General features: G+C 45.0%; 1 protein-coding gene across 2 annotated transcripts in view; it reads right to left on the minus strand.

Moving 5' to 3' along the window:
• The window catches only part of UBE3A (ubiquitin protein ligase E3A), a 250,200-nt gene that overhangs the window by 99,258 nt on the left and 131,990 nt on the right, over nt 1–18,952 (minus strand). For both annotated transcript variants that reach the window (XM_069204274.1, XM_069204273.1), the window contains one exon: nt 14,093–14,257. In XM_069204274.1, the coding sequence (XP_069060375.1) occupies nt 14,093–14,257 (165 nt within the window). The remainder of the gene's footprint in view (nt 1–14,092; nt 14,258–18,952) is intronic.

Raw genomic sequence — 18,952 nt, forward strand, 5'->3', positions numbered from 1 at the left:
AAAGGTCACACAGTTTAGGACATTTCTGACTCAAAGGGGGACTGCCACTGATCTTGTTCCTTTGGTTGCATTTTCGTGGATCGGTTCAACAACTTCCATTCTAATTTGGCATGATATTCAAACTCTTCAGACTCCAAACTGGGCTGCATCCACTAAGCCCAGGCTCTACCCCTCAGGTGTCAAACTAGTTTCTTGGACTGAATATGTTTTCTGTTGTTCTCATTGAACAAATGCAGACCCACCGCCTGCCTGAAACTGTAAATTCTGTAGGACTAAAACAATAAATAAAAATATGTATTTCCCATGTCCCACTGTCCTCAAAATGCAGGCAAACAATCTAGGGCAGCGAGCAGCAGATCTTATCATAGCCTCTTCCCTTCTACATTTGCTCCATCCAAGCTTCACATACAGCTTCTCAGAGGAACAAAAAAATAATAATAATGTGGGAGTCTGTATCCCAATGTGGCTGGGAAAACAATATTAGCAGTATGGCATAACAATTTAATAAACTAAAATCTAAGTTGATCTTAAAAGTGTTTTAGGTATCAAAAATGAAACGAGGAACAGGTAAAAACTCAAAATTGTGGACTTTGAGTAAATGTTGAACCAGTGTTTGCCTTAAGAAGGTATTACGAATTACGTTTATACGACGTAAATGGCGGTCAGTTCATTATCTGTTCTAGACATTCTCTTTATTACAAAATAGACTTGATCCTGACAATTAGAATTGGTGTGTGAGAAAAATTCCTCTCCACCTGCTGAGTTCGCAGAGTTTTTAACACTCCACGCTCTGCTTGGAATGCAAAATTCTGGGAAAACTTAGCCAACTGACGTGTGGAAGAATTTATTCTTGCTAATGTTAAGTTGGCAAGCGTAAGCAGAAATTTGCGGCCCTTAGCGTGATATTCGGGTGCTAAATGCCTCCTAGCAAGATTTGTCAACACAGGCCCAGGGGTTTGCAATTTAACAAAGTATGTACTTGCCCAGGGGACAGGCTGCATTACTAATCTACTTGTCCTGTAAAAATAAAAAAATAAAAAACTACACGTCCCTTTGGTGCCTTATAATGCGGCAACAGATTAAGGCAGCAGTCTTATTAGATAAAAGCTCTGATATCAGCCTCTCCGATTATGCCAGGGCTAATGCTATAATAGGGATGGAATACTAGCAATTTCCTTAGTTTGCCACCTTTCTGCAGATCTACACACTGGTGCTGGAGGTAGCGCTGAGCAAACGTTCCACGGTTGGAATGCCCATTTGAGACAGTGCAAACCTACTAACTTGCATGTTTCAATGGTTTTCACCAGCTCTTCTTTAATCTTTTCCCATACGGAGAAAAATTTGAAATTTACTCCTGACAAGGGCAGAAGTAAAACGTCTTCCAGATTTGGACAAAAAGTGGTTAGTGTAAAAGTTAACTTGTAAACGCTCAACAGATTTTTGCATGAGCAAATCTACACATGCATACTTACTTGTGCTAAAATACAGTTCACAAATATTTTCTAGGAGTACGATTTCCTAGTGTACTTTTGTAAATTCTTGTGAATTCTTGAAATAAAAATCTGCACTAATGCCACGATATATACGAGTGCACTTCTGTGACTTTGTTTAATAACTGAGCCCCTAATTAGGTCTGACTTTAACCAAGACTTTTTGTTTTTATTAAAATTCTCTCTCTCTCTTCTCTGTGTGTGATAGCAACCTGCTCCTTCACAAGGAGCATCTCAGCACACCAAGTAGTTTTGTTCCGTGCCAGAAATTACTGTGGCAACGTGTGCTTTTGCTTTGTGCCAATGTTGTTACAATGGTGAGGGCCCAACAGCTCCCACACAAAGTTTTACACAAGCCATGTGAAAAGAAGACATGCATTGACAAAGCCATAAGCAGGGCCGCTGGAATTATGCAGCAATAGAGTCAAATTATGCAGCAGTGTTAGGTAAACTATGCGGCAAGAAAAGGCAAATTATGCTGCGTAAAGTGGCACATTTTGTAATATTATTACTTCATTATTTCTTCGTTTTTAAACTTGTTAACACTCTCTGGGCATTGGTTGCACCTCATTAGTATGTATTTAACACCCAATAGCAGTAAGCAATAGAAAAGTGACCAATTCAGTTCTCCAAAGGGTCTTCCACTGAGTGGCAAGATTTTAGAAATTTTTGAACTGTCTGAGCTAGAAACAACATTTTTTTTGTTTGAATCTACAGCTTATGTGGCAGATGACATATTACGTGGGAAAGGCAGCAAATCTATGAGTATGCAAAAATAGCCACAGCCGCACAATCACATAATGCCAGGGTGTCCTGGACATAAGACTGACCACCAATGTCAGAACCATTGACTTCGCCAATGCTTGTTTATTTTCATGCTTCCCATAATCTTGTTGAAACTGGTTACACTGATTTTCCATTACAAATACTTTTAGGTATCAACACATATTACTAAATGACGCTGCAAAGAAATGGTACCTAAAATTTCACAGTAATTTTGCAAAACATTTTATTCGTAGTTGCATTTTTTGCGAACTTTTTATTTTGAAAGCAAAGAATCATCAATCTTCTGCAAATATTTGCATCTAATCAGAGATGCATTCGGGGAGTATTATATGTAGCCTCAAAATATTAAACTCATTAACTGTGTGTACACACATTGTTGTTGTTTTTACTGGAACCACCGTTGGTAGTGCAGTCTGAGCTTACAATATTTATGGTGCTCACCCTATAATTAAGGTTTTGCATTAATGAGCCATAAATACAAGTTCGAACAACATCAACAGATGGACATAAATATTACCTCAACTGCAGACAATTACTTTCACAGCTCCATAATGTAAACTGGCAGCCAAAGGGTTTGTGTAAGGAAATGCCTCCTTGGCATGGTTGCCCCCTGACTTTTTGCCTTTCCTGATGCTATGTTTACAATTGAAAGTGTGCTGAGGCCTGCTAACCAGGCCCCAGCACCAGTGTTCTTTCCCTAACCTGTACTTTTGTATCCACAATTGGCAGACCCTGGCATCCAGATAAGTCCCTTGTAACTGGTACTTCTAGTACCAAGGGCCCTGATGCCAAGGAAGGTCTCTAAGGGCTGCAGCATGTCTTATGCCACCCTGGAGACCTCTCACTCAGCACAGACACACTGCTTGCCAGCTTGTGTGTGCTAGTGAGAACAAAACGAGTAAGTCGACATGGCACTCCCCTCAGGGTGCCATGCCAGCCTCTCACTGCCTATGCAAGTATAGGTCAGTCACCCCTCTAGCAGGCCTTACCGCCCTAAGGCAGGGTGCACTATACCATAGGTGAGGGTACCAGTGCATGAGCATGGTACCCCTACAGTGTCTAAACAAAACCTTAGACATTGTAAGTGCAGGGTAGCCATAAGAGTATATGGTCTGGGAGTCTGTCAAACACGAACTCCACAGCACCATAATGGCTACACTGAAAACTGGGAAGTTTGGTATCAAACTTCTCAGCACAATAAATGCACACTGATGCCAGTGTACATTTTATTGCAAAATACACCCCAGAGGGCACCTTAGAGGTGCCCCCTGAAACTTAACCGACTGTCTGTGTAGGCTGACTAGTTCCAGCAGCCTGCCCCACTAGAGACATGTGGCTGGCCCCATGGGGAGAGTGCCTTTGTCACTCTGAGGCCAGTAACAAAGCCTGCACTGGGTGGAGATGGTAACACCTCCCCCAGGCAGGAGCTGTAACACCTGGTGGTGAGCCTCAAAGGCTCACCCCTTTGTCACAGCCCAGCAGGGCACTCCAGCTTAGTGGAGTTGCCCGCCCCCTCCGGCCACAGCCCCCACTTTTGGCGGCAAGGCTGGAGGGAACAAAGAAAGCAACAAGGAGGAGTCACTGGCCAGTCAGGACAGCCCCTAAGGTGTCCTGAGCTGAAGTGACTCTAACTTTTAGAAATCCTCCATCTTGCAGATGGAGGATTCCCCCAATAGGGTTAGGATTGTGACCCCCTCCCCTTGGGAGGAGGCACAAAGAGGGTGTACCCACCCTCAGGGCTAGTAGCCATTGGCTACTAACCCCCCAGACCTAAACACGCCCTTAAATTCAGTATTTAAGGGCTACCCTGAACCCTAGAAAATTAGATTCCTGCAAACTACAAGAAGAAGGACTGCCTAGCTGAAAACCCCTGCAGAGGAAGACCAGAAGACGACAACTGCCTTGGCTCCAGAAACTCACCGGCCTGTCTCCTGCCTTCCAAAGAACTCTGCTCCAGCGACGCCTTCCAAGGGACCAGCGACCTCTGAATCCTCTGAGGACTGCCCTGCTTCGAAAAAGACAAGAAACTCCCGAGGACAGCGGACCTGCTCCAAAAAGACTGCAACTTTGTTTCAAGAAGCAGCTTTAAAGAACCCTGCAACTCCCCGCAAGAAGCGTGAGACTTGCAACACTGCACCCGGCGACCCAGACTCGGCTGGTGGAGAACAAACACCTCAGGGAGGACCCCCGGACTACTCTACGACTGAGTACCAAAACCTGTCCCCCCTGAGCCTCCCCAGCGCCGCCTGCAGAGGGAATCCCGAGGCTTCCCCTGACCGCGACTCTCTGAAACCTAAGTCCCGACGCCTGGAAAGGACCCTGCACCCGCAGCCCCCAGGACCTGAAGGACCGGACTTTCACTGCAGAAGTGACCCCCAGGAGTCGTCCCTCTCCCTTGCCCAAGTGGAGGTTTCCCCGAGGAAGCCCCCCCTTGCCTGCCTGCAGCGCTGAAGAGATCCCTTGATCTCTCATAGACTAACATTGAAAACCCGACGCTGGTTTCTACACTGCACCCGGCCGCCCCCGCGCCGCTGAGGGTGAAATTTCTGTGTGGGCTTGTGTCCCCCCCGGTGCCCTACAAAACCCCCCTGGTCTGCCCTCCGAAGACGCGGGTACTTACCTGCAAGCAGACCGGAACCGGGGCACCCCCTTCTCTCCATTATAGCCTATGCGTTTTGGGCACCACTTTGAACTCTGCACCTGACCGGCCCTGAGCTGCTGGTGTGGTAACTTTGGGGTTGCTCTGAACCCCCAACGGTGGGCTACCTTGGACCAAGAACTGAACCCTGTAAGTGTCTTACTTACCTGGTAAAACTAACAAAAACTTACCTCCCCCAGGAACTGTGAAAATTGCACTAAGTGTCCACTTTTGAAATAGCTATTTGTGAATAACTTGAAAAGTATACATGCAATTGAGATGATTCAACGTTCCTAATGTACTTACCTGCAATACCTTTCAAACAAGATATTACATGTTAAATTTGAACCTGTGGTTCTTAAAATAAACTAAGAAAATATATTTTTCCATAACAAAACCTATTGGCTGGATTTGTCTCTGAGTGTGTGTACCTCATTTATTGTCTATGTGTATGTACAACAAATGCTTAACACTACTCCTTGGATAAGCCTACTGCTCGACCACACTACCACAAAATAGAGCATTAGTATTATCTATTTTTTACCACTATTTTACCTCTAAGGGGAACCCTTGGACTCTGTGCATGCTATTCCTTACTTTGAAATAGCACATACAGAGCCAACTTCCTACATTGGTGGATCAGCGGTGGGGTACAAGACTTTGCATTTGCTGGACTACTCAGCCAATACCTGATCACACGACAAATTCCAAAATTGTCATTAGAAATTGATTTTTGCAATTTGAAAAGTTTTCTAAATTCTTAAAAGACCTGCTAGGGCCTTGTGTTAGATCCTGTTTAGCATTTCTTTTAGAGTTTAAAAGTTTGTAAAAGTTTGAATTAGATTCTAGAACCAGTTTTAGATTCTTAAAAAGTATTCCAACTTTTAGAAGCAAAATGTCTAGCACAGATGTGGCTGTGGTGGAACTCGACACCACACCTTACCTCCATCTACAGATGAGAGAGCTAAGGTCACTCTGTAAACTAAAGAAAATAACCATAGGCCCCAAACCTACCAAAATACAGCTCCAGGAGCTTTTGGCAGAGTTTGAAAAGGCCAACCCCTATGAGGGTGGCAACTCAGAGGAAGAGGATAGTGAATTGGAGGAAGATTCCCCCCTACCAGTCCTATCTAGGGAGGACAGGGCCTCTCAAGCCCTGACTCCAAAAATACTAGTCAGATACTGGCTCCCTCACAGGAGGGACCAGCACCTCTGAAATCACTGAGGATAACTCCAGTGAAGAGGACATCCAGTTAGCCAGGATGGCCAAAAGATTGGCTTTGGAAAGACAGATCCTAGCCATAGAGAGGGAAAGACAAGAGATGGGCCTAGGACCCATCAATGGTGGCAGCAACATAAATAGGGTCAGAGATTCTCCTGACATGTTGAAAATCCCTAAAGGGATTGTAACTAAATATGAAGATGGTGATGACATCACCAAATGGTTCACAGCTTTTGAGAGGGCTTGTGTAACCAGAAAAGTGAACAGATCTCACTGGGGTGCTCTCCTTTGGGAAATGTTCACAGGAAAGTGTAGGGATAGACTCCTCACACTCTCTGGAAAAGATGCAGAATCTTATGACCTCATGAAGGGTACCCTGATTGAGGGCTTTGGATTCTCCACTGAGGAGTATAGGATTAGATTCAGGGGGGCTCAAAAATCCTCGAGCCAGACCTGGGTTGACTTTGTAGACTACTCAGTAAAAACACTAGATGGTTGGATTCAAGGCAGTGGTGTAAGTAATTATGATGGGCTGTACAATTTATTTGTGAAAGAACACCTGTTAAGTAATTGTTTCAATGATAAACTGCATCAGCATCTGGTAGACCTAGGACCAATTTCTCCCCAAGAATTGGGAAAGAAGGCGGACCATTGGGTCAAGACTAGGGTGTCCAAAACTTCCACAGGGGGTGACCAAAAGAAATGGGTCACAAAACCTCCCCAGGGGAAAGGTGGTGAGACAGCCAAAAATAAAAATAGTAAAGAGTCTTCTACAGGCCCCCAAAAACCTGCACAGGAGGGTGGGCCCAGAGCCTCTTCACAAAACAATCCTGGGTACAAGGGTAAAAACTTTGATCCCAAAAAGGCCTGGTGTCGAAACTGTAGTCAGTCTGGACACCAAACTGGAGACAAGGCCTGTCCCAAGAAAAGTTCCACTCCAAACTCCAATCCAGGTAACACTGGAATGGCTAGTCTCCAAGTGGGATCAACAGTGTGCCCAGAGCAAATCAGGGTCCACACTGAAGCTACTCTAGTCTCTGAGGGTGGGGTGGATTTAGCCACACTAGCTGCCTGGCCCCCTAACATGCAAAAATACAGGCAGCAGCTCTTTATTAATGGGACAAGTGTAGAGGGCCTGAGGGATACAGGTGCCAGTGTCACCATGGTGACAGAGAAACTGGTTTCCCCTGGCCAATACCTGACTGGAAAAACTTATACAGTCACCAATGCTGACAATCAAACTAAAGCACATCCCATGGCAATGGTAACTTTAGAATGGGGAGGGGTCAATGGCCTGAAACAGGTGGTGGTCTCCTCAAACATCCCAGTAGACTGTCTGCTTGGAAATGACCTGGAGTCCTCAGCATGGGCTGAGGTAGAGCTAAAAACCCATGCAGCCATGCTGGGTATCCCTGAACTGGTGTGTGTAAAAACAAGAGCACAATGCAAGGCACAGGGTGAAAAAGTAGAGCTGGAGTCTGGAAAAATGGCCCAGCCTACCAAGAGAAAAGGAAAGTCAGTTGGGAAACCAACTGCAACACAGTCAGAAAAAGGGAACCTCTCTTCTCAGGAAGAAGTTCTGCCCTCTGAGGGAACTGAGCCTTTGGAGCTTGAACCTTATCAGGTTGAGCTCTTAGGCCCAGGGGGACCCTCAAGGGAGGAGCTGTGTAAGGGACAAGAAACCTGTCCCTCTCTTGAAGGCCTTAGGCAGCAAGCTGCTGAAGAGTCCAAGGGCAAGAAAAATGGAACACATAGGGTCTATTGGGAAGATGGACTCCTGTACACTGAGGCCAGAGACCCCAAACCTGGTGCCACTAGGAGAGTGGTAGTGCCTCAGTCGTTCAGAGAGTTTATTCTGACCTTAGCCCATGATATTCCCCTTGCTGGGCATTTGGGACAAACCAAGACGTGGGAGAGGTTAGTCAACCACTTCTACTGGCCCAATATGTCCCAGAAGGTTAAGGAGTTTTGCCTCTCCTGCCCCACCTGTCAATCCAGTGGTAAGACAGGTGGGCACCCAAAGGCCCCCTCATTCCACTTCCAGTGGTGGGGGTCCCCTTTGAAAGAGTGGGTGTGGACATAGTTGGTCCACTGGAACCTCCCACAGCCTCAGGAAATATGTACATCCTAGTAGTAGTGGATCATGCTACTAGGTATCCTGAAGCTATTCCCCTTAGGTCGACTACTGCCCCTGCAGTAGCCAAGGCCCTCATTGGTATCTTTACCAGAGTGGGTTTCCCTAAGGAGGTGGTGTCTGACAGAGGTACCAACTTCATGTCAGCATACCTAAAACACATGTGGAATGAGTGTGGAGTGACTTACAAATTCACTACACCATACCATCCACAAACTAATGGCTTAGTTGAGAGATTCAACAAGACATTAAAAGGCATGATCATGGGGCTCCCAGAAAAACTCAAAAGGAGATGGGATGTCCTCTTGCCATGTCTGCTTTTTGCTTACAGAGAGGTGCCACAGAAGGGAGTAGGATTCTCACCCTTTGAACTTCTTTTTGGCCACCCTGTAAGGGGACCACTTGCTCTTGTTAAAGAAGGCTGGGAGAGACCTCTTCATGAGCCTAAACAAGACATAGTGGACTATGTACTTGGCCTTCGCTCTAGAATGGCAGAGTACATGGAAAAGGCAACCAAAAACCTTGAGGCCAGCCAACAGCTCCAGAAGTTTTGGTATGACCAAAAGGCTGCACTGGTTGAGTTCCAACCAGGGCAGAAAGTCTGGGTTCTGGAGCCTGTGGCTCCCAGGGCACTCCAGGACAAATGGAGTGGCCCTTACCCAGTGCTAGAAAGGAAGAGTCAGGTCACCTACCTGGTGGACCTGGGCACAAGCAGGAGCCCCAAGAGGGTGATCCATGTGAACCGCCTTAAGCTCTTCCATGACAGGGCTGATGTAAATCTGTTGATGGTAACAGATGAGGATCAGGAGGCAGAAAGTGAACCTCTCCCTGATCTTCTGTCATCAGACCCAAAAGATGGCTCAGTAGATGGAGTGATCTACTCAGACACCCTCTCTGGCCAACAGCAAGCTGATTGTAGGAGAGTCCTACAACAGTTTCCTGAACTCTTCTCCCTAACCCCTGGTCAGACACACCTGTGTACCCATGATGTGGACACAGGAGACAGTATGCCTGTCAAGAACAAAATCTTTAGACAGTCTGACCATGTTAAGGAAAGCATCAAGGTGGAAGTCCACAAGATGCTGGAATTGGGAGTAATTGAGCGCTCTGACAGCCCCTGGGCTAGCCCAGTGGTCTTAGTCCCCAAACCTCACACCAAAGATGGAAAGAAAGAGATGAGGTTTTGTGTGGACTACAGAGGGCTCAATTCTGTCACCAAGACAGATGCTCATCCAATTCCTAGAGCTGATGAGCTCATAGATAAATTAGGTGCTGCCAAATTCTTAAGTACCTTTGACTTGACAGCAGGGTACTGGCAAATAAAAATGGCACCTGGAGCAAAAGAGAAAACAGCATTTTCCACACCTGATGGGCATTATCAGTTTACTGTTATGCCCTTTGGTTTAAAGAATGCCCCTGCCACCTTCCAAAGGTTGGTGAATCAAGTCCTTGCTGGCTTGGAGTCCTTTAGCACAGCTTATCTTGATGATATTGCTGTCTTTAGCTCCACCTGGCAGGATCACCTGGTCCACCTGAAGAAGGTTTTGAAGGCTCTGCAATCTGCAGGCCTCTCTATCAAGGCATCCAAATGCCAGATAGGGCAGGGAACTGTGGTTTACTTGGGACACCTTGTAGGTGGAGGCCAAGTTCAGCCACTCCAACCCAAGATCCAGACTATTCTGGACTGGGTAGCTCCAAAAACCCAGACTCAAGTCAGGGCATTCCTTGGCTTGACTGGGTATTACAGGAGGTTTGTGAAGGGATATGGATCCATTGTGACAGCCCTCACTGAACTCACCTCCAAGAAAATGCCCAAGAAAGTGAACTGGACTGTGGAATGCCAACAGGCCTTTGACACCCTGAAACAAGCAATGTGCTCAGCACCAGTTCTAAAAGCTCCAGATTATTCTAAGCAGTTCATTGTGCAGACAGATGCCTCTGAACATGGGATAGGGGCAGTTTTGTCCCAAACAAATGATGATGGCCTTGACCAGCCTGTTGCTTTCATTAGCAGGAGGTTACTCCCCAGGGAGCAGCGTTGGAGTGCCATTGAGAGGGAGGCCTTTGCTGTGGTTTGGTCCCTGAAGAAGCTGAGACCATACCTCTTTGGGACTCACTTCCTAGTTCAAACTGACCACAGACCTCTCAAATGGCTGATGCAAATGAAAGGTGAAAATCCTAAACTGTTGAGGTGGTCCATCTCCCTACAGGGAATGGACTTTATAGTGGAACACAGACCTGGGACTGCCCATGCCAATGCAGATGGCCTTTCCAGGTTCTTCCACTTAGAAAATGAAGACTCTCTTGGGAAAGGTTAGTCTCATCCTCTTTCGTTTGGGCGGGGGGTTGTGTAAGGAAATGCCTCCTTGGCATGGTTGCCCCCTGACTTTTTGCCTTTGCTGATGCTATGTTTACAATTGAAAGTGTGCTGAGGCCTGCTAACCAGGCCCCAGCACCAGTGTTCTTTCCCTAACCTGTACTTTTGTATCCACAATTGGCAGACCCTGGCATCCAGATAAGTCCCTTGTAACTGGTACTTCTAGTACCAAGGGCCCTGATGCCAAGGAAGGTCTCTAAGGGCTGCAGCATGTCTTATGCCACCCTGGAGACCTCTCACTCAGCACAGACACACTGCTTGCCAGCTTGTGTGTGCTAGTGAGAACAAAACGAGTAAGTCGACATGGCACTCCCCTCAGGGTGCCATGCCAGCCTCTCACTGCCTATGCAAGTATAGGTCAGTCACCCCTCTAGCAGGCCTTACTGCCCTAAGGCAGGGTGCACTATACCATAGGTGAGGGTACCAGTGCATGAGCATGGTACCCCTACAGTGTCTAAACAAAACCTTAGACATTGTAAGTGCAGGGTAGCCATAAGAGTATATGGTCTGGGAGTCTGTCAAACACGAACTCCACAGCACCATAATGGCTACACTGAAAACTGGGAAGTTTGGTATCAAACTTCTCAGCACAATAAATGCACACTGATGCCAGTGTACATTTTATTGCAAAATACACCCCAGAGGGCACCTTAGAGGTGCCCCCTGAAACTTAACCGACTGTCTGTGTAGGCTGACTAGTTCCAGCAGCCTGCCCCACTAGAGACATGTGGCTGGCCCCATGGGGAGAGTGCCTTTGTCACTCTGAGGCCAGTAACAAAGCCTGCACTGGGTGGAGATGGTAACACCTCCCCCAGGCAGGAGCTGTAACACCTGGCGGTGAGCCTCAAAGGCTCACCCCTTTGTCACAGCCCAGCAGGGCACTCCAGCTTAGTGGAGTTGCCCGCCCCCTCCGGCCACAGCCCCCACTTTTGGCGGCAAGGCTGGAGGGAACAAAGAAAGCAACAAGGAGGAGTCACTGGCCAGTCAGGACAGCCCCTAAGGTGTCCTGAGCTGAAGTGACTAACTTTTAGAAATCCTCCATCTTGCAGATGGAGGATTCCCCCAATAGGGTTAGGATTGTGACCCCCTCCCCTTGGGAGGAGGCACAAAGAGGGTGTACCCACCCTCAGGGCTAGTAGCCATTGGCTACTAACCCCCCAGACCTAAACACGCCCTTAAATTTAGTATTTAAGGGCTACCCTGAACCCTAGAAAATTAGATTCCTGCAAACTACAAGAAGAAGGACTGCCTAGCTGAAAACCCCTGCAGAGGAAGACCAGAAGACGACAACTGCCTTGGCTCCAGAAACTCACCGGCCTGTCTCCTGCCTTCCAAAGAACTCTGCTCCAGCGACGCCTTCCAAGGGACCAGCGACCTCTGAATCCTCTGAGGACTGCCCTGCTTCGAAAAAGACAAGAAACTCCTGAGGACAGCGGACCTGCTCCAAAAAGACTGCAACTTTGTTTCAAGAAGCAGCTTTAAAGAACCCTGCAACTCCCCGCAAGAAGCGTGAGACTTGCAACACTGCACCCGGCGACCCCGACTCGGCTGGTGGAGAACCAACACCTCAGGGAGGACCCCCGGACTACTCTACGACTGTGAGTACCAAAACCTGTCCCCCCCGAGCCCCCACAGCGCCGCCTGCAGAGGGAATCCCGAGGCTTCCCCTGACCGCGACTCTCTGAAACCTAAGTCCCGACGCCTGGAAAGGACCCTGCACCCGCAGCCCCCAGGACCTGAAGGACCGGACTTTCACTGCAGAAGTGACCCCCAGGAGTCCCTCTCCCTTGCCCAAGTGGAGGTTTCCCCGAGGAAGCCCCCCCTTGCCTGCCTGCAGCGCTGAAGAGATCCCTTGATCTCTCATAGACTAACATTGAAAACCCGACGCTGGTTTCTACACTGCACCCGGCCGCCCCCGCGCCGCTGAGGGTGAAATTTCTGTGTGGGCTTGTGTCCCCCCCGGTGCCCTACAAAACCCCCCTGGTCTGCCCTCCGAAGACGCGGGTACTTACCTGCAAGCAGACCGGAACCGGGGCACCCCCTTCTCTCCATTATAGCCTATGCGTTTTGGGCACCACTTTGAACTCTGCACCTGACCGGCCCTGAGCTGCTGGTGTGGTAACTTTGGGGTTGCTCTGAACCCCCAACGGTGGGCTACCTTGGACCAAGAACTGAACCCTGTAAGTGTCTTACTTACCTGGTAAAACTAACAAAAACTTACCTCCCCCAGGAACTGTGAAAATTGCACTAAGTGTCCACTTTTGAAATAGCTATTTGTGAATAACTTGAAAAGTATACATGCAATTGAGATGATTCAAAGTTCCTAATGTACTTACCTGCAATACCTTTCAAACAAGATATTACATGTTAAATTTGAACCTGTGGTTTTTAAAATAAACTAAGAAAAGATATTTTTCTATAACAAAACCTATTGGCTGGATTTGTCTCTGAGTGTGTGTACCTCATTTATTGTCTATGTGTATGTACAACAAATGCTTAACACTACTCCTTGGATAAGCCTACTGCTCGACCAAACTACCACAAAATAGAGCATTAGTATTATCTATTTTTTACCACTATTTTACCTCTAAGGGGAACCCTTGGACTCTGTGCATGCTATTCCTTACTTTGAAATAGCACATACAGAGCCAACTTCCTACAGTTTGTTGTAGGGGGTTGGGCCTATTTGTCCCAAAGAAAAAATGAACATGAAACATGGTGTCCTTGACACCAAACAACATGTCGGACTATAGGAATTAAACATCCCTGCAGGCTGTTGCGGCAGGTCGTGAATGTTTGCTTTGCCGCTTGAGTAGAAAATATACTCAAGCAGCAGAAAGAAGCAGCACCCTCTGACGCCTGCTTGGTGCAGTTCACACTGATTTTACATTGCAGAACAAGGTCCCAGTGCTATAACGCAGCTATAACGCAGCACAAGCAGCAAGACGTGCTTGAATTCTGCCCTCTCGCGAAACTCAGTAGAATCTCAGAGTTTTAAATGTAAATCTGTGGGATTCCACAGAGTGAAACTCTGCGAGTTACGTCCACCCTTAATTAGAATACATACACCATGGACTTTGTCTTTGTTCTTTTACACTAGCTAGGAAGGGAGCACACACCCTTCCTTGTACAGCTGATTTTGACTAGTGATGCTTGCATCGCTTTTTCAAAATATGGATGGACACTTTTATGTAGTCACAAAGATGTTTTTAAATTTCCGAATAATACTAGAGATGGGGTTTAGATACTAGACTCCATTACAATATCATATGAAAGAATAAGAAAATCTGCATCTTGAACTTTTGCAATACAGATAATAAAAACATATACTTAACTGTCCCTTTTAGTGAAATATTTTGAAATCCAATTGTCCTTTTTCAGTATTGTAAGAAAACAAATAATTTGGAGCAAATTGTATAAGAAAAAGAATGTAGTAATGAATTACCTTTCTATTTTCATTTGTTACTGGGATTTTATCTCCATTTTCTTTTAGGTCATACACCATTGGATTGCCGAAAAGATCAGTATGAGATATCTGAAAAGTGATCATCATATCATCTTCCACGCTGCCTTCATAATCCAGTAGCTCATTTAAACTCTGGAACAACACCTAGCAAAAAACAAAAAAAACAAAATGGAAATGTAAAACGTGCTAGGGTATATTCTACTGATTTGTTTGTTTCAGACAAACATTTCTGTAAAAGGCTCACAGATACAAGGTCAATCATTCCCACATACTTAATATATACCTACAAACTGAACTGCACACAATGGAAACAGAAAGGAAATGTAATTGGTTCTCATAATTTCAAGTATACGTAAAAACTACTTGTCAATACCTAAAAACAGACAGGAATAGCTACAGATATTCCCAAATTCAACTCAATCATAAATTACTTAAATACTACAAACATTGGGTTATTTTTTAGAAGTGAGTGATTATTAACTTGTGTGTATGTTTTGGAAACTCTGCTAATGCAGCCCTCACACTGGAAAATATATACAAATTTGTGAGAAATCAGAATATTGGTTTAGGGGAGTGTTAACCAATCAGTTGTTTCCTGCCCACCTGTTCCTCTGAGGACAGGTTGTGGGCAGAAATGCTGCTGTCTTGTTTGGGAACTGGCAGGGGACCTCAGCCCTTGGGGGCCCTTTCATCTCTCCTAGGGCCGCAATCAAGGGATTTCCATACTGCTCCTCCATATCCTCTTCATCCTAAACATCCATCTCCTCATCCTCCTTCTGTGCTGTAGCCTGAAACTGACTAGAGCCCATTATGGAGCATCTGCTTTTTGGAGCTCTAGGTTGCTGAAGCCCCATTCCGACTTCTTTGAACTCTGCCACAGTGTAGCTTTCCAGGTTGTTGAGCTCAAAATCTATGCTTGCAGCAGGCAGAGTAACAGGTGCACCAAGTCATGTGGAATAGAAGTGAATTTTGAGAAGGCAAAATAGGCCAATCAAGGGGAATTTAAAAAGTGGTTGACTCTGGTATTAAGTTATTTAGATGGGATTTTAGTGTTACACAAAAAACAAAATCACTGAATGGCACTGCACAAACGCAAGTATGGAGACCCATCACTGAACATCAATGTGACAAATTTAGGTTACTGGTTGAGGTGGTGTTAACCCTTCTCAAGCAACAACCACAAAAGTCACTAAATGAACCTGCGTTTAAGGTTCTGGTGACTTGACACAAAAGCAGTCAGGCTTAACTTAGAGATAATTTGTAACATATTTATGCAGCTCACCAATAGTAATAAAGTGAGAACACAACACAATAAAAATCCCAAACCAATTTAGAAAAATAGGTAATGTTTAAAAAACAAGCTGAGAACAAGACAACAAAAATCCAATCAGAACAAGAGATACTGAATTTGAAAGGTTTAAATAAAAATAGCGCCAAAAGGAGGAATGCCCCAACTGAAAGCATCTGGTTGCTCTAAAACTGGGATACAGTTACAAGTTCAGGCTGACCGTGATGGAGAGCAGGCCATGCACAGGACAAAGTTTGCAGCTCACGGTAGGGTTTTTTTGGGGCGTATTGCCTGGCATAAGTTTCAATGGAGCTTGCAACTGTGGGGCTCTGGATTTGCGGGACTTCACGTCACTTCCTGCTGGATTTGTTAAAATTTTCAGTTAGGCCATTCAGGGTTCTCTAGGATGCCAGTCAGGGGTCCAGGACGTGGTAGACTACCTCTTGGGGATAAGAAACTCACACCAGACACAGGGCTCAGGCAGGTCCCGTGCAGCAGGTCAGCTGGGCAGTTGCAGGGAGGCCTCTGGAGCGTGTTGTGTCCCTGTAGCTCAGATGAGGTCAGCCAACTGACACGTGGACTCACTCAGCCTCGGATAATGTAGGCAAGCCTAGTCTTCCTTTCCAGAAAGTAGGACAGGACTCAAGCATCATGGCAGTCCTCCTTCTGTGGCATCCACAGGTCCAGGAGGGTACTGAAGAGTTGGTCTGAGGGTCCAATATTTATAGAAGGTGCCAGTTTTGAAGTGGAAGACACTTCAAGATTTTCCCCCATATCTGGTTCTGGAATTTCCTTTCCTCCCCTGCCAAAGCTCCCAGGAGTCTAGGGTGACATATAGGCTTGTGTCCGGTTCTTTGTGCCTCTGCTGGAGGCAGCCCATTTTAAAATGTAACTGGGACAGCTAACAATTCCACCCCTCCCATCCTGGTAGATGGCCTATTCTGCCAACATCTAGCCCCCTTTGTCTCACTGTCTGGAAGGAATATACAAGGGCCAACTACAACCAGTCATATGGCCCAGGATACAGGCTGCAGGCACCAAATGGTTTGGACAAAAATGTAAACTTTCCCAAAGGGATATTTTAGAATTAAGACTTAAAATCCGACTTTGCCTTTAAAGAGGGTCTTTAATTACAATTCATTTGGATGTAAACACAACATTCCTACTCACTCCCAATCAAAAGATAGCACTTTATAAATGTAATAGGGTACCCCAATATTATCCAATGGTAGAGCTAGGCATTACAGTAGTGAAAAACAAATGTAGGCGTTTTTCACTACCAGGACATGTAAAACCGAAAGGCACATGTCCTCGTTTTTAAATACAGTGCACCCTGCCTTATAGGCTGTTTAGGGCCTACCCTCTGGATGACTTGTATGTGTTAAAAATTAAGGTTTGGGCTTGACACAAGGTTTATTTTGCCAGGCCGAAACAGGAATTTGAAACTGCACTCACATAGCAATAGAAGACAAGAGACATGTTTAAAAGGCTACTGTCAGTAGGCGGCACACAATGCACTTTGCTGGCCACTATTAGAATTTAATTTACAGGAGCTGGGTACAGGTAGTAGCACTTCAATAGGGACTTCTAAGTAAAATAAATATGCCAATTGGGTGTAAGCCAATTCTACCATGTTTAGAGGAGAGAGAGATCACACACTTTAGCACTGGTTAGCAGTGGTAAACTGCACAGGGTCCCAACGCCAACAAAACGAGATCAGAAGAATATGGAAGAATAAGGCAAAATGTTTGGGGGAAGACCACATTTAGACTGACAGGTCTAATAGAATTGTAAACTCATAACATTAAACTCTCGTATCCTTCTAGCACACTTTAAAAAAAAACACAACATTTAACTGTCAATATGATAAACATCATCACTGAATTTGATTTCTGCATCAAGTTTTCTTATTTTGTTAGCATTTTTTTTTATAGTTTATGCTAGGGTGGTAAGCATTGGTAATTACCAATAATTGCCATTCTCCTAATGCATCTCTTCAACACCATTGTCATTTACAACAAGAATGTCCTATGGTTTTGGACTCAAGCAAATGCTTAAATCCTATAAAATATACAAATAAGGTCTACCTTAACTTGGCCTTTCCTTGTTTATCTAACCAATAGGCAAGATACTTCTTCTGTGATCAACTTAAGTGAGCTAGTCAAAATAATTAAATAGACCCACACATTTTGTCGGGGGGGGGGAGGAGGGGGCTTGGGGTTGTTTCAAGGTACTCCGGTTATTCAGCTATTTTGAGGAGCACAGGCATATTATCTTGCAACATCTACCAACAGTTTCAAATGTTGGATCATCAAAGTCCAAGGCTGGATAGGATCTAAAGGGCACCAATATTGACTACAATCTGGGTCTGCATTAAGCAAAGTTGAAAAATCTTCCTAAAAGAATTTATGCATCTGCCTGTTTCTGCCAAGCATGTTCAATGGTTGGGCTCAATCCTCTTCAGGAAGTGGGGTTGCGGGTATGGGGCTGCTACTTTCCATAATTACATCTGGTTAGGGAAATACATAACAGCTGTAAGTAAAATTTAAAACCACATGTCCTAGTTTTTAAATAAGTGCACCCTACCCTATGGGCTGCATAGCGTTATTTATTTGGAGAAAAAGTATTCCTTAATTCTTTTTCCAAAATACGTGGGCTGTGGATGAGAAGAAATACCACATACTATAGGGAATATTATAGTGAAAAGAGCATTCAACTTAGATTTTCTCAACTTGAATACACAGGCCAAGTTACAGTGAAATGATCTTTAAATTCTAAGAGGAAAGCAAGTGAGAAATTACAAAAGATTTAGGCTGTCGTACTAAGGTAGCAGACATGGACTACACATATTTGAGGCCCGATTCACAGAAAATGCATATATCTAGAGATTGTTGATTTATACCAAAGATTAGCAACAAATCACATATGTTTACAGATTCCAAATGACTACACCCAGGAGCACAAATCATAGACTTCCAACATGCACCACTCAGTGTACTGTTTACTTTGGTGGAAAGTGCAATTATTAGTCAATAAACTGGAGTAAAGAGGTCACGTTTGTTCTTTAACTCTTTGTTCTGCACGTGTAAAGGCATTTCTCTCCGAGGCAAAGACATCTTTCCATAAGTCTCTGAAAAAGAGCGGTATTATAATTTCTTTCTCAACCTGGAAAAGCATTTAAACTTTGCTCTTGGCAGGAGTAACCTTTGGATCTGAAATGACCCATAAAAATATGACACCATACAGAAAAGTATTTATAGGGTTGCACAGCGATCCCATTTACAAATTGAGACTTACTTGCAAAATATGCTTCTAAATTGCTTAAAGCCCCTAGTGTCTGGCAGTTATACTTACAGATGTCAATAACTGTATGCTACTGATACACAAACATCCCTGAGCAACAATAAAAATGTATTATTAGTTTCACAATATGTAAAGCAGAAACCTGCTGCACATAAAAAGCATGTAAGCCAAATGGCTAATGTGTACAGGCAAGAGTCATCCTTTTAGCACCTAGGTTAACAATTTTAACATATACCTTCTGAAGTCTG

The sequence above is a fragment of the Pleurodeles waltl genome, chromosome 8, assembly GCF_031143425.1.
Source record: "Pleurodeles waltl isolate 20211129_DDA chromosome 8, aPleWal1.hap1.20221129, whole genome shotgun sequence".
In the NCBI taxonomy this organism is placed as follows: domain Eukaryota; kingdom Metazoa; phylum Chordata; class Amphibia; order Caudata; family Salamandridae; genus Pleurodeles; species Pleurodeles waltl.